This window comes from Spea bombifrons, chromosome 4 (genome assembly GCF_027358695.1).
Source record: "Spea bombifrons isolate aSpeBom1 chromosome 4, aSpeBom1.2.pri, whole genome shotgun sequence".
Lineage (NCBI taxonomy): Eukaryota > Metazoa > Chordata > Amphibia > Anura > Pelobatidae > Spea > Spea bombifrons.
The window spans coordinates 77,603,307-77,617,704 of NC_071090.1; the positions used below are offsets into that span (position 1 = coordinate 77,603,307).

The 14,398-nt window shown below is 41.5% G+C and overlaps 1 protein-coding gene across 1 annotated transcript in view; it reads left to right on the top strand.

The window, feature by feature from the left end:
• Positions 1-14,398, top strand: part of APBA2 (amyloid beta precursor protein binding family A member 2) — a 155,452-nt gene that overhangs the window by 106,897 nt on the left and 34,157 nt on the right. The window contains exons 6-7 of the mRNA XM_053464224.1: positions 2,419-2,564; positions 7,421-7,456. Coding sequence (XP_053320199.1) covers positions 2,419-2,564; positions 7,421-7,456 — 182 coding nt within the window. The remainder of the gene's footprint in view (positions 1-2,418; positions 2,565-7,420; positions 7,457-14,398) is intronic.

Here is a 14,398-nt window from a genome sequence, read left to right on the forward strand (position 1 = left end):
TGGATACATAAACAACATCTGAAATGATCTTGAATAAAAAAAAGTACTCAGAGACTAGCCTGTGTAATCAAAGTGATTCTCACATACTGTATACTTACATTACATTATCTTTGTCAAAAACGTGCTTTTGTAAGTTTTTCAAATGCATGGTCTATTCAATCTGAATTACAGTGCAGTTAACCTGCTGTGAATAATCTACGTGCCATTTTGTTCTCATAGATGTTAATGGATAATTTTGTATCCGTGGAACTATAAATGCTGGAATATTTCATTATGTCTTACATTTAAACTGTAACTTGTAAACCTTATCAAATGAGACCCTTCTGTTACTACAATTGTAAGAAATATAGCTAAAACATAGACACTTTTGAATTTTTAAAGAAGTTTAACTATTAGATCAATTAAGGTTTTCTATCGTTTCCCCTTTTCCTTTTATTACATTTTGAAATCTAAATCTGAATTATTAAACAAAGAGTCTAAATGAAGTTTAATAGATGTTAAAGATATATATTTATTGTGTTTGTTTAATTGGCTGGTGATGGAAGAATATTTTTTTATTCAATACCCCTAAAATGACATCACATTTATACCAATCACTTTCATCGGCAAAACAATGTCCATTGTATAATGACAAATAGAAAATTGCATTTCATGGTTCAGTTGTATAACATTGTAAAAAATCTATACTCTTAATAGAAATTTCACCACGGTTATATATAGGTTATCAGACGCTAGTTATCAAGTAGACAGTTTTGTTTAGAGACTTTGGCATTAGGGCTTTTTAGTTTAACCCATACATTTTCTAATTCTCCCATAAATAAAAAAATAAAAAGTACGCTTTATAAATCTGTATTCATTGGAATGTGGGAACATTAAAATGACAATTCTTGTCAGGAACTTGGAAGCACTCCTTCAATCAATACTCTACTGATTTTTCATCAACTGCTGCCATACCAGTTTAGTGTGTTTGTCCATGAACTTCCACTCCCTTTATTCTCAGCTACCATTTCATTCCCACCAACCTAATTCTCATAGCATCATACCCACAATCCCCATGTTGTTGTTTTGAATCCCCTCTATTATCAATTGAGCATTTCTCTCTCACCAGCTACCTGCACTACCACACTATATTTTATTGCTTGCTGCTCCTTTTGTCTCATCCCAGGCCCTTTTTCACTTCCACAAGCTCTCGCTCCCCCATTCTGCTCTCAGAATTTTCTTCACTCCTATAAGCCCCAATCACACCTTCTCTTGCTCTCTTTCTTCTACTTTTAACAGCTGGGTATATCTCCTGGGCCTCAATAACCTTATCCACACACAATGCCACGCCTTTCCTCCTAACTTTGTTCTCTGGAATGCATGTTCTCTGTGTAACAAACTCATGACCACTTCACCTCTAGTTCCCTACTCCTTCTTGTCCTTACTGAAACCTGGCTAATGTAACATTGCATCTCCTACTGCTCTCTCCGATGGTGGCCTCCACTTCACTCACACTACCAGACCTATTCTGCCTCATCTCTTTACACATTGCTGATGTATACCCTGCTAATATCTTTCTTGACAGCTTTTCATTATGGCTGCCCCACTTCCTCTACTCTGATTTCCCCTCTGTCATCCTTGGATACTTCAGTATCTCAATTGATGCCCCTTCTTGTCTTGTGGCACTTAATGGTGAGGGTCACAACCGGGGTCTTATTTTTTTCTAGGATGTGCTGACTCACTAACGTCCCTAATTCCTCTTTCCCCCTCTCTGACCACTACATCCTATACTGCTCTCTCACCTTGCCTCCTACTCCTTCCATTACCTCACAACAGCCTTGCCTGATCAGAGACCTTAGCTCTCTCAATCTTCAGGAACTCTCATCTGATTTACTCTCTCCTCTCTCCCACATCAAACATTTGTTTCTAATATAAATAAAGAAAAGATAATAATAATAATAATAATAATAACATTACTAGTGTGGCACTTTTACCTCTTGTGTAATATACTCTAACTCCTTCTAGACTGTAATCTCCTTTCAGCAGGTCTCTCTTTACCTCTTGTTTCTGTCAAATTGCTATGTTATACACTAGTTTTTATGTCCTTTTTACCCATTGTACAGCACTGTGGAATATGATGGTGCTATATAAAACAATAAATAATAATAAATACTGTAATAACACAGTAGAATGCAAAATAATTAGAAATGGTGAGTGATTGATCACATCGATCTGTTTGAGATTAAGTAATGGTCAATATTTAGCAAAAATATTGAATTAATGTTGTAATTAACATTTTCTGTTTTTCTGAAAACCAGGTAAGATTCCACAACATGTTCAGGTTATTATTGCCAGTAATGTTTTTTGACTAGTTCATACATTAGCTGAAATTGTTCACATCAGGTTTATAAATACTAATAGATCAGTCTCTGTTTTTAGTTCCTGGACCCTGTGAGCCTGAAGACCTTATTGATGGAATCATCTTTGCTGCAAATTTTCTGGGTTCTACACAGCTGTTGTCTGAACGTAATCCTTCCAAAAACATCAGGATGATGCAGGCTCAGGAAGCAGTCAGCCGTGTGAAGGCAAGTAGTGCTACCAAACACAAATACTAAAAAAAGGACTATTGGCCCAAGCATTAGATGCAGCCTTTCGCACATTAACATGATTCGGCCATACTAAGAAGCCCTACTCTTCTAAACACTTTTATTTTTATTGATGTGCGGCTCATATGTTCATAAATTTAAAAACACAATATATTTTTCTAAAATTTTCAACCGCACAAACTGATTAGATAAGGCATCCTTCTGTAAGATATTAAGAGGCTTAATGTGTTAAGGTCTTAACTGTATTAATCAAATGGCACGGGTGTTAGGAAGGAATCCTTTAATTGGAAATGTATTTTTACTCTGGTCGCTATGGTGAACTCAGAGTACGCAAACATGGTGTCCCAATGGGCTATTATGCTTTTGTTGAAAACATCCTTTACTAATTTACATGAAGTATGCATGACATCATACAGGTTACAATTTGTTTGGTACAAATTCTTCATCACACAGTTCTCCATCAACAACAATTCACTTCATTGAACAATTTTCTGCCATGTATTGTACTTCTAGCTCCTTTTCATTTCTTTTTCCTTTTCATCGTCTTATTTTTTCTATAAGTATGTGGTAATATTTATTACATTCATATAGATTTTATCCACGAACGTTGAAGGAATATTGATGTGATTATATAATTTATTAATAATGTGCAAACCATACCAATCTCTCTATGCATTATGAAAGGCAAAACAATCAGGTTTGGTCCTACGCATTGGCAATTGGCACCCCTGTACAGTTTTTCCACTATAGATAGCATTATATGTTTACACAATCATTGTGTATTTATACAATTTAATTTATAAACACATTTTCTCTTTTGCCTTACTGTTATCTAAACATTGTTGTAACTATTAGGACTGTAGAACATTGTGATGGAGTTGTAGGTACTTAGCTTTTTAACCCTCTATTCATTCCTCGGAACACATATGTGGTAGCTTCCCCAAGGACTCTTCCTTCAAAAAGCCCCTTATAACAGGTATATGGATAAAACAGAACAAATTCTGGGGATACAGCTTTAAAAATACTCTGTAAAAAGAATAAAAACCACAAATGGTGCAATAATGTTTAGCCCCCACTAGTTGTGCCACACTCACAAGGTTGTAGTAGGAACTGCGCCTTAAAGATAGCCTGTATCTTAGGAATCCTGAAGATTTACTGGAACTTTTTAAAACCACCTCAAAGTTTTAAAAACCGGTCATCAGCTGGATACAAACGGATTATAGGCAGGCAAGGTATCTCCCAAAAGCTCTTTATTTAAAATAGCCCATTAAAAATGCTTAATGTTGTAAGAAACTAAGTCCAACGCGTTTCGTCATATGTTGACTTCATCAGGGACTAGTTATAATACATCAAGAAACATAAGCTAAAAAAATATAAAAAAGTATCATCCGTTTGTATCCAGCAGATGACCGGTTTTTAAAACTTTGAGGTGGTTTTAAAAAGTTCCAGTAAATCTTCAGGATTCCTAAGTTACTGCCTGGCATCCCCCTGATACAGGCTCCCCAGGTAGCTGTCTGGAATACCTGGTGCTTAGACAGGCCCTGACCTGGGGGGGTTAGCATTTTCCCCCATCAGATACCCCCTTTTTTCTCCCCATCTGATACCTCTTTGCTCACTATCCCATACCCCACCTTCTCCCCATTTCTTTTTTTGCAAACACGTACAATAATATGTAACTTGAAACACTGGTTAAAATAATGTACATTTAATACATTAAATATAGGAAGAAACGCTAATCTTTGTAACAAAAACATTTTTTTAAATATTGAAAAATTGGACCCTAGGCAAGCACTTCCTTGGGCCCCGCTCACGCTCCCTAGCATGCAATCACCCCCTCCGCTCCCACACCAAAAACTATATTTGCCGCACTGACTGCAGATTAGGGGGAGACTGTGAGAGTCAGTGCAGTCTTCCCTCCTTCTGACCCTACTGTGGCATTGACAGGTCCTCTCCCCAGAGTCCCTTTGTCCCCTCATTCACTAAACCATACCTCTCTTTTACTTACTCCCTGTAGTTCATGTATAGATCAAATAAACAAGACATTGAAACAGCACTGCATGTATGGATCAACAAGACATAAAAACCCTGTATTTGCAGGTATACAATAATAATGTATGGAAACATAGCATAGCAGGTATAGATCAACTGGAAATCACATGTAAACTCAGCACTGATGGTATAGATCACAACACATGAAACAGCACGTGCATGTGTAGATCAACTGAATGAGACATCGAAACCCTATATTTGCAGGTATACATAAATAATGTATGGAAACATAGCAAAGCATATACAGATCAACAGAATTCACATAAAAAACTCATTAAGGGTATAGATAAAAAACCCTAAATTACAGGCATAGATCACAGGTCGTACACCCCCAAAGCCAGCCCTGGCGTCCACATTCCCCATAGAACCTGCCCAGCACCCAGATTACACAAACAGATTACAGTCCAGAGTAAGCCAATTTTGTCCCTAAGGCTCAAACGCCCTACTTGAGCCATCTTTGCCATTCCCTAAATCACATCCAGGATACACATATCCATTAATGCATTCTTACAAATCATTCAAGCAATTCATCCATACATTAATTCATTCTTTCACTCATTCACACAATTCAGCCACATATTAATTCATTATCCCACTCGTTCACACAATTCATCCACACATTCATTCATTCTCTCTAATTCTCACTCTTTATTTCAATATTCTTACTTCCCCCCTTTCTTACTTTCTATCCCTCCTTTCTCACTATCTACCCCCTCTCACTCCTTCTTACTATCTACCCCTTCTCACTATCTACCCCCTCTCCCCCTTCTCACTATCTACCACCTCTCCCCTTCTCACTATCTACCCCCTTTCCCCTTCTCACTATCTACCCCCTTTTCCCTTCTCACTATCTACCCCCTCTAACTATCTACCCTCTCCCTACCCCCCCCTTGTAGTTCACTTACAGTGCTGAAGTCCTCTGGTGGGAGTGCAAGGCCTCTGTCTTGCTGCTCTGCCGCGGTGCGCGCAGCTTTACTTCTGAGCACCGGCATATGACGTCATATTCTGGTGCTCAGCGTGAAGTGCCGGCACCAGGACAGAGGCCTCGCGCTCCCACAGCTGCAGTCAAGGCAGCGCTGAGGCGGGTGGCGGCAGAGGAGCAGAGGAGACAGAGGGGAGCTGAGCAGTTGTTGAAAACTCTTTCATAAGCGATCGTTCGGCTCCCCCCTCTATCTCCTCCACCTGGGTGCCGTACGGCGTTTTGATGGGGGGATTCCTATGTCCCTGGGAGGGATTTCTTCATTATAATGCATAGTTACTTCAGTGAGGTGAGAAATTTCTCCACATCAACTATGTATTATACAGGGCCACCTCAGCCCTTGCAAGAAAATGTTACTGGGATTGGCCTTCATAACACCGAGTCCAGTTCCAGTCTTTTTCAGATTGTGTGTTTAGTAAATATACCCCAGTAGAATTTACAGTCTAGGCGACAAGAAAGCCGCAAGGCAGACAGCACTGCTCTAATTGTCGTGATGTTGTTATCAATGAGATTAACCAAACTTAATGCAGTACACAACATAGTAGGCAAATTGTATGAAATTTTATTTAAATAACTACCATATTTTCTATTTAAAGTAAAATGGCCGCTGATTCATAGACAGCATTAATTAGAGTGTGTTTTGCTGCAGATACAAATAAAAGGCATTCATTCTGATTGCAATTACTTCAGGAACATGTTCTGCACCTTTCTTATCTTGTATATATTTACTCTGTCATCCATTGTTCCATCTTTCATTGTATAGCTGATTCTTATCTTTCCTGCTCCTTCCTATCATCTGTCTATTTTGATCACCACGAGCTCCACCAAATCCTGCTTTACTCAGACAGCTATTCATTCAAAACATTTTTTTCTTGCTTAGATGACTTGAAGGTTATGACTGTTTATCTAAGAAAATGCTCTGTCATTAAAAAAAAATGAGTGTTAGAAATACATTTCTCAAATAGAATTATCTTCCAGCCCTTGAACAATATTTTTTAGGGGGTGTGGGCCATTCACAGTGGGTTCCGTAACTCTGCTATGAAAATTTTTACAGGTAACAATTTGTATAAAACAATAGAGAATAAAACGTCTAATGTAAAGCTTTTCAGCTGTAGATATTTGGGAACATCATAATGCTTTTTACATAGAATTGCCAGTATGAAGAAAATTTTAATTTTCTTAGCTTACCGAGGAGTTTAAAAAAGAGATACCTATGTGTTTTGTTCCCTGTCTAAGTTAAGGCAAAGTGTTTTTTGTTGATAATATGAAATTGCCCAATACTATGCAAGTCTGCTTCCAACTCAAAGCATCTATTACAAAAGCTATCTGAACCATTTGATATGAAATATCAGAATAACATGGGCAGACTGGCTCTTTGAGAATCTGGCTATTGTTCATCAACACAACGAACCAGTGGGATAAGTGGACCTATGTGTCTGAGAGTTGCATTTTCAGTAATATGGATTAACACAGCTCAAGAAAAAAGGGTATAGTGTGTACTTTCTCACGTATTTAAAGGATGTGATACTACAGAAGGCACAATTTAAAGGAATCTGTTCATGCTCCTTGGTAAGCAAATAAAAAAAAAATGTTCATGCTGTCAATTCTATGTAAAAAATATGTGGGATGACAGTATTTACAGTGTTAACTCATTTTTATTTAGCAGAATAACAGCTGGTCCTTGCGTGTGGGTTTCCTTGTCAATTACAAAGACTTGTGTTCTAATAGTTCACTCTTTCTCTCTCTTTTTTTTCTCTTTCTGTTCTCACATCTCTTTTCTCTCTGTGACATGTTCCTGGTTGCTCAGAGGATGCAGAAGGCTGCTAAAATCAAGAAAAAAGCGGTGTGTGAAATGTTACATTTTTGTAATGAAATTCATTTCAGTGTGTGTATTTTTCATGAATTGCTATGTTCAGACCTATGAATTTGCTAAGGGCAATAGCGACTCAACTTTAGTGCCTACTCAATGGAAACCAGCAAACTCAGCTGGTATAAGTGCGTTCCATCCTAGTGCTGGAAGGCACCTCTACTTCTACTCAGTGGCAATTGAGCCATTTGGGTGATTACGAAGTAAGACCCAGCCCCTAAGTTAATAATTGAAACATTTATTAACATAGGAACTGGGTCTTACTTCGCAGTCACCCAAATACTCACGGCATCCTATGTCTCGACATGACCGTGTAGGATCAGTTAGAAATCTTGGACTTGATGTGCATGGTAAAAAGAAGTTATTTTTGTGTATTACTATATTTTGAATGTATGTTCCACGCTGCCCTAGGGAAGTACCTCCAAGCGCCCTCTCCCTTTTGGGGCACAATGCTGGGAAGCAGTATGCTTTGGAGGCTGTCAGCTTGTCGTCCATAGCTTAAATAGGCTTCTGTAGCCAGCTTGTTGATCAGCGGCACATAAGGGAGTCATATCTGCCCCTGGTCTATATTTTTTGATGGTATATATATACGGTATATATACCGTATATATGCCATTGATTTATTTAGTTCCCAAAATGCCCCAAAATCTACTGCTGCCCTACTTTCCACCCTTTTACATAGTTCAGTCCCTTAATATGCCATCCTTTTTCCAAATAAGAAGTTGGTGAGACTAAGAGTTCCTTCGTTCGCTTAAATAACTCATGAAAGTAACAAACGATTTATGTCACCTGAAACTAATGATTCAAATGACAAATAAGTGGTAGCTGTAGACAAGGACGGGTTAGCTAGTTTCCAATCAAACACACATAGAGAGAGCTAATCTGTAAACGTGGAACAGTTATCTAAGCATTATTAGTTTACAACATATACGTTACAATGTTTACAAGTAAATGCCATTAACACAGAGAGCGGGTTGTCTGGAATCTTTTTTTAGTTGTTCTTTGGGGCAAATATCACATCTAGTAGCCCACAATATTTTTATACCTTGTATTTTGCCCTTTTCACAGTTTTAAAACATAAAAATTCAGGCACATTAACGGGATTAAAGAATGAGGTTGCAAAAATAAAATATTTTGATGACAACAGAAGCTGGAAACTTCTAGGCATATAAACGTATGGCAGTGTGTGTGATTTTATTGATCCTTATAATGCATTAGTATTCTTTGCTTGCATGATAATTCAGTTGAATAAGAACTGCAGTAAATGCTATACCACGATATCCATACAGATTGTAAGAATAGATTCTGTTGTATTAGTTCCCCTATGTATTATTGCTAACTGTGTGCCATCGACAGTTTTATCACCCAGATATGTGCTACTGTCTATTTAACATGCGAAAAACTATAGCTATTTAATCAAGATTCAATGTAATTATGTTTTTGTAGCAGAAAATCATTGACAGAAGAAAATCGTCGTTGATCACTCTGTCGACATTACTGACTTTTGTGTAGTTTAGAACTAGTAATACTAATCTCTTTGGGAACATTATGCGTGATAGATGGTTTTAATGCCCAAAATAAGAATTACCCTGCTGATATTTATCATATCAGTGCATAGGAGATAGCATCTGATTGACCTATACTTCTAATGTACGCTATTCCTTGAATCAGTCAAGTATAAGCTGTACTGTGGTGTAATTAACTGGAGAAAAGGAACCTCTACATTTATCTTATGTTTTTTCCTCTCTAAATTCTCTGCATTCATCATATAGTCTTAACTGAGTTTACTAAAGAAGGTAGTATTTCGACAAAAAGCGAAATATAATTTTAGCAAGTCTACTGTATCCTAAATCTCTCCCAAACTTTCATACGTACCCAAATCCTGTCCCAGTACCGTACTTTCCTCCCTTGCAAAGCCTTTCCATAGAGACTGCTCATTGTGATATATTTACCAGTTCGAGAAACTTGGAGGTACCAGGTCTGGGCCCCCAGTTACTGCCCTTTTTGGGGTAAGTCATTCATTTATAGGTGCTGATCCACCTATTTATAGGTGCTGATCCAAATTTAGCACTTTTGTAACTAAATGCTGCATTAGAAACACAGTTCCTAGTAATGTTGAATGTCCAAGAGATATTTCTTTAATCATATCAAATGTTGTCTTATTTATATATTCTGCCTGGGAAACTTAGTTGTCATGTGAAAGGAACTGATAGGCTATTATCATAGAAACTGAAAAAAATGCTCAAAAGTTCCTGTATTTATCATGTGATTACGTTTCAAGGGAAATAATAAAACAACAGATCTGCTGAGGTTGATTTGTGTACCATGCTAGAGTGCCATAATAATACCATTGACATATAATGCCTTCCTTCGCACTCTGTATTTATAGCCTCTCCCTTCACCTTTTTTAGGTAGAAAAGAATGGGAGAACGGAGCATTTTATGATAATTACAGTGCCATCCATATTACTGCGTGTTCTGAGAGAGTTCCTGGCAATTAGATTGTCATTTTAAAAGCACAAGGCACATATTTATTCTTCAAGACAAAAGTACACACAGAGTTAGCTACTTCAGATTAAAGTAACTTCTAGACTGTAATTTAATTACACTTTCAAGTATTTAACATTTAAAATGTTACATTTATGGTTTTTTGCATACATTTTATAGAATTTTTTTTTAAGTTTGATGTTACAGTTTATTTGTTGCTCTGCTCAACTCTCTTTTAACACTACTTTCTTTCTGGGCTCATTTTAAAAATTTCCCTTTTGAGTTTTAACTTTTGACATCCATTCGTCTCCAATTTTTGAGTTTAGAGATAATCATAAATACACAACGTCACTTTAGCTTTGTTTCAAATAATTGTCCAAGCTTCCTATTGTTGGCAGTCAGGGCCAGTCCAAGACATAATGCCGCCAGGGGCGAAGTTTAAAATGCCCCCCCCATTATCTACCCTTCCTCTCTCGCCCCCTCCATTATCTACCCTTCCTCTCCCTCCCTATTATCTACCCTATCCCCCCCCCCCCTTTGTACTTACCTTTCAGCAGTCCTGCGGCGAGTCTCCCTGCTCGGTCTCGGTGCTGGCTTGTAATGATGAGCGCCGGAAATGATGTCATCTTCCGGCGCTCAGCATTACAAGCCAGCACCGAGCCCAAGCTAGAGGGCTCGCAGAGGAGAGAGACGGACGCGGAGCAGGTACTGACAACTTGGTAAGCGAAAACCACTCGGCGCCCTCTCTCTCTTGGCAGCCGCAGCCGCAGCCATTTAAAATATTAATGAATGAAGATTTTCATATTGCGCACATTCGTTTTTCACTTCTTTCTTACAATGTTGCTGTAAGGACTTACCTGCCTCTCCGGCCCCGCTCCATGGCTGCTCCCACGACGCTTCCTCAGGCGGCTTCCCGGGCAGCGAGTACCACCGCTACCCGGTCGGCGTCTTCACCGCATGGCCGACCACGCGGTAAACGGGTACCACAGCGCCACCGTGTGGTCAAAAGTTAATATTGCACGTTACATTTGTAACATGCTTTTATAACCTTGGCTGACCTCTTAATGCAGGACACGCCTCCTCCTCTCCCTATTTAAACTCGGAATTCCTCTTCTGGATCACCCTTGGTTGGTGTATTTTGCTATTTGCTTGTGCATTGCTTGTGACTACTGCTCCGGTTTGACTTGGCTTGTTGACCTCGTTCCTGTCTCCTGATTCGGCTCCTGATTCCTGCTCACCTGGTATTGATTCGGCTTGCTGACCTCGTCTCTGGATTCTGATTTGGCTTATCCTGATTACCTGTCTGACCCGGTTGGTTCTCTGACTTTCTGGTTCCTGTTTGGCCTGGCTACCTCCGCCATCTGGGGTCCTGCCTCATCATACCATTACAGTACCAAGGGTCACCATGGACCCCGCGGAGATTGGCCAGAAGATGTCTACCTGTGAAGCCCGTATTGAAAGTCTGGATCATCACATGGACCAGTTTGCTCAGGCTTTGCAAACCCTCCTGGCGAGGACTGATCCAGCACGTGGTCCTCCTCCTGTGCCCGCTGCTGCACCTGTTGCTGTTCCACCGCCTGCTGACCCAGGTCTTCATACCCTCCGTTTACCTCCTCCTCCCAGATATGGAGGAGATCCTGCTACCTGTCGTGGATTCCTCAATCAGTGCTCCATTCACTTCGAGATGTCTCCCTACTTGTTTCCTTCCGACAGAGCTCGTGTGGGGTATGTCATCTCTCTACTCACTGACAGGGCTCTGGCCTGGGCAACTCCTCTTTGGGAACGCAACTCTCCAGTGGTCAACAATTATAATGACTTTGTAACCACTTTCCGTCAAGTGTTTGACAGGCCAGGTCGCGGCCATATTGCCTCGTCAAGTCTCTTCTCATTGCGTCAGGGTACACGCAGTTTATCGGACTATGCCATTGAATTCCGTACCCTGGCTGCAGAAGTGGCATGGAACAACGACGCCTTGGTTGCTGCCTTCACTAATGGCCTGTCTGACCGCCTGAAAGATGAAGTAGCAGCCCGAGACCTGCCCACGGACTTGGAAGAACTCATCGCCTACATTGGCCACATTGATCTACGCCTCCGGGAACGCCAGGTACAGCGAGATCGCCAAAGAAGGGGTCCAGTGCGTTTTGCGCCACGTCTCGCTGCTTCTGACTCTGCTTCTCTTCCGCCTGAAGAGCCCATGCAGATCGGCTCCACACATCTCCCCGAGGAGGAGAGAACCCTCCGGCGCCAACAGGACCTCTGTATGTACTGTGGCAAACAAGGTCATTACGTGCGCTCCTGCCCCGTGAAGCCGAGAAATCTACAGGGCCTAAGGAGGATTGGGGAGTCTCCTCTAGGCCTTCCTGCTGTTTTTCCCCACGACCGGACATCGCGTATGTTTGTGCCTGCGGCTCTCACTGTCCAGGAGAGAACCATTCTAGCCCCAGCCCTTATTGACTCTGGGGCCGCCGGAAACTTTATCGACCGCGACTTCTGCAAGCTCCACAACATTCCCTTGCAGGAGAAAGCCTCTCCAGTTTTTGTGGAGGCAATCGACGGGCGGCCTCTCCTACCTGCAGCGGTGACCCATGACACTACACCGCTTCGTCTCCAAATAGGGGTTCTCCATAAAGAGACTGTGGTTCTACACGTAATATCTTCTCCGGCTGCTCCCATAGTGTTGGGCTACCCTTGGCTACAGCTACACAACCCAGACATCAATTGGTCCACCCGTGAGATCACCTCCTGGCGGTGTACCACTTGCGTTTCACCTCAACCCTGTGTATTGAAGGTTGCCTCCTTAGGTACCACCATCTTACCTCCACAATATCAGACCTTTGCTGATGTATTCGACAAAAAGGAAGCTGACTCCTTGCCCCCGCACCGTCCTTACGATTGTCCCATCGACCTGCTTCCTGGCACCGTACCCCCACGGGGTAGGGTGTATCCGTTATCCCCGGCTGAAACCGAAGCTATGGAGACCTATATCCGTGAAAATCTCCTAAAAGGCTTTATCCGCCGCTCCACGTCTCCCGCCGGCGCGGGATTTTTCTTTGTTTCCAAGAAGGATGGAGGTCTACGTCCGTGCATCGACTATCGAGGTCTTAATCGAATCACCATAAAAAACACTTACCCTTTGCCACTCATCTCTGAGTTGTTTGACCGTCTAAAAGGCTCAAAAGTTTTCACGAAATTAGATCTACGGGGTGCGTACAACCTCATTCGTATCCGTCAGAACGACGAGTGGAAGACAGCTTTTAACACCCGCTCTGGTCACTACGAATATACAGTAATGCCATTCGGGCTCTGTAACGCCCCGGCTGTTTTTCAGGACTTTGTAAATGACTGTTTTCGGGATTATCTGCACCAATTCGTTGTCATCTACCTTGATGACATTCTAATCCATTCACCTGACCTGCTTTCACATCGAACTCACGTAAAGAAGGTCCTGACACGTCTTCGTGAAAACCGGTTGTACGCAAAACTAGAGAAATGTGAATTTGAAGTCAACCGTGTATCCTTCTTAGGTTACGTCATTAGCGGTACAGGGTTCGAGATGGATCCTGACAAGCTCCAGTCCATTCTGCAATGGCCTCAACCACAGGGACTTAAAGCCCTACAGAGATTTCTCGGCTTTGCCAATTATTATCGCCGATTCATCCGGGACTTTTCCAAAGTGGTAGCTCCTTTGACCGATCTCACCAAGAAGGGAGCTGACTGCCATAACTGGCCTACCGCTGCAGTCCAAGCGTTCCATACACTAAAGACCCTGTTTGTGTCCGCTCCGATCCTCATACATCCTGATGTATCTCAACCCTTCGTAATCGAAGTAGATGCTTCGGAAATCGGGGCCGGAGCAGTATTGTCCCAACGCAAAACGTACGAAGGGCCTCTACACCCCTGTGGCTTCTTCTCTAAACGATTCTCTCCTGCAGAGAGGAACTATGACATAGGCAATCGTGAACTACTGGCAGTGATTCTCGCCCTTTCTGAATGGCGTCATCTTCTGGAGGGCTCCCGTATTCCTGTAACCATCCTCACGGATCACAAGAACCTCCAGTATATTGGCGATGCCAAGCGACTAACGCCTCGACAAGCACGATGGTCCCTTTTCTTATCCCGCTTCAATTACATAATCTCCTATCGTCCGGGGTCCAAGAATACCAAGGCCGATGCTTTATCACGTATGTTCTGTACTGCCTCTGAGGAGAAACCTGACCCGGAACCCATCGTACCCACTAACCGTATCATCTCTGCTGTCACTCTTGCCGTTTCCTCTCCCCTTCTGCAACGAATTCAAGCCAGTCAACCCACTGCTCCAGCCCAGACCCCTTCTGACAAGTTGTTCGTGCCCCCTGTATACCGTGAGAAGATACTCCAGTTGCACCACACCACAAAGTTTGCGGGCCACCTTGGTCTCCGGCGCACCTGTCAG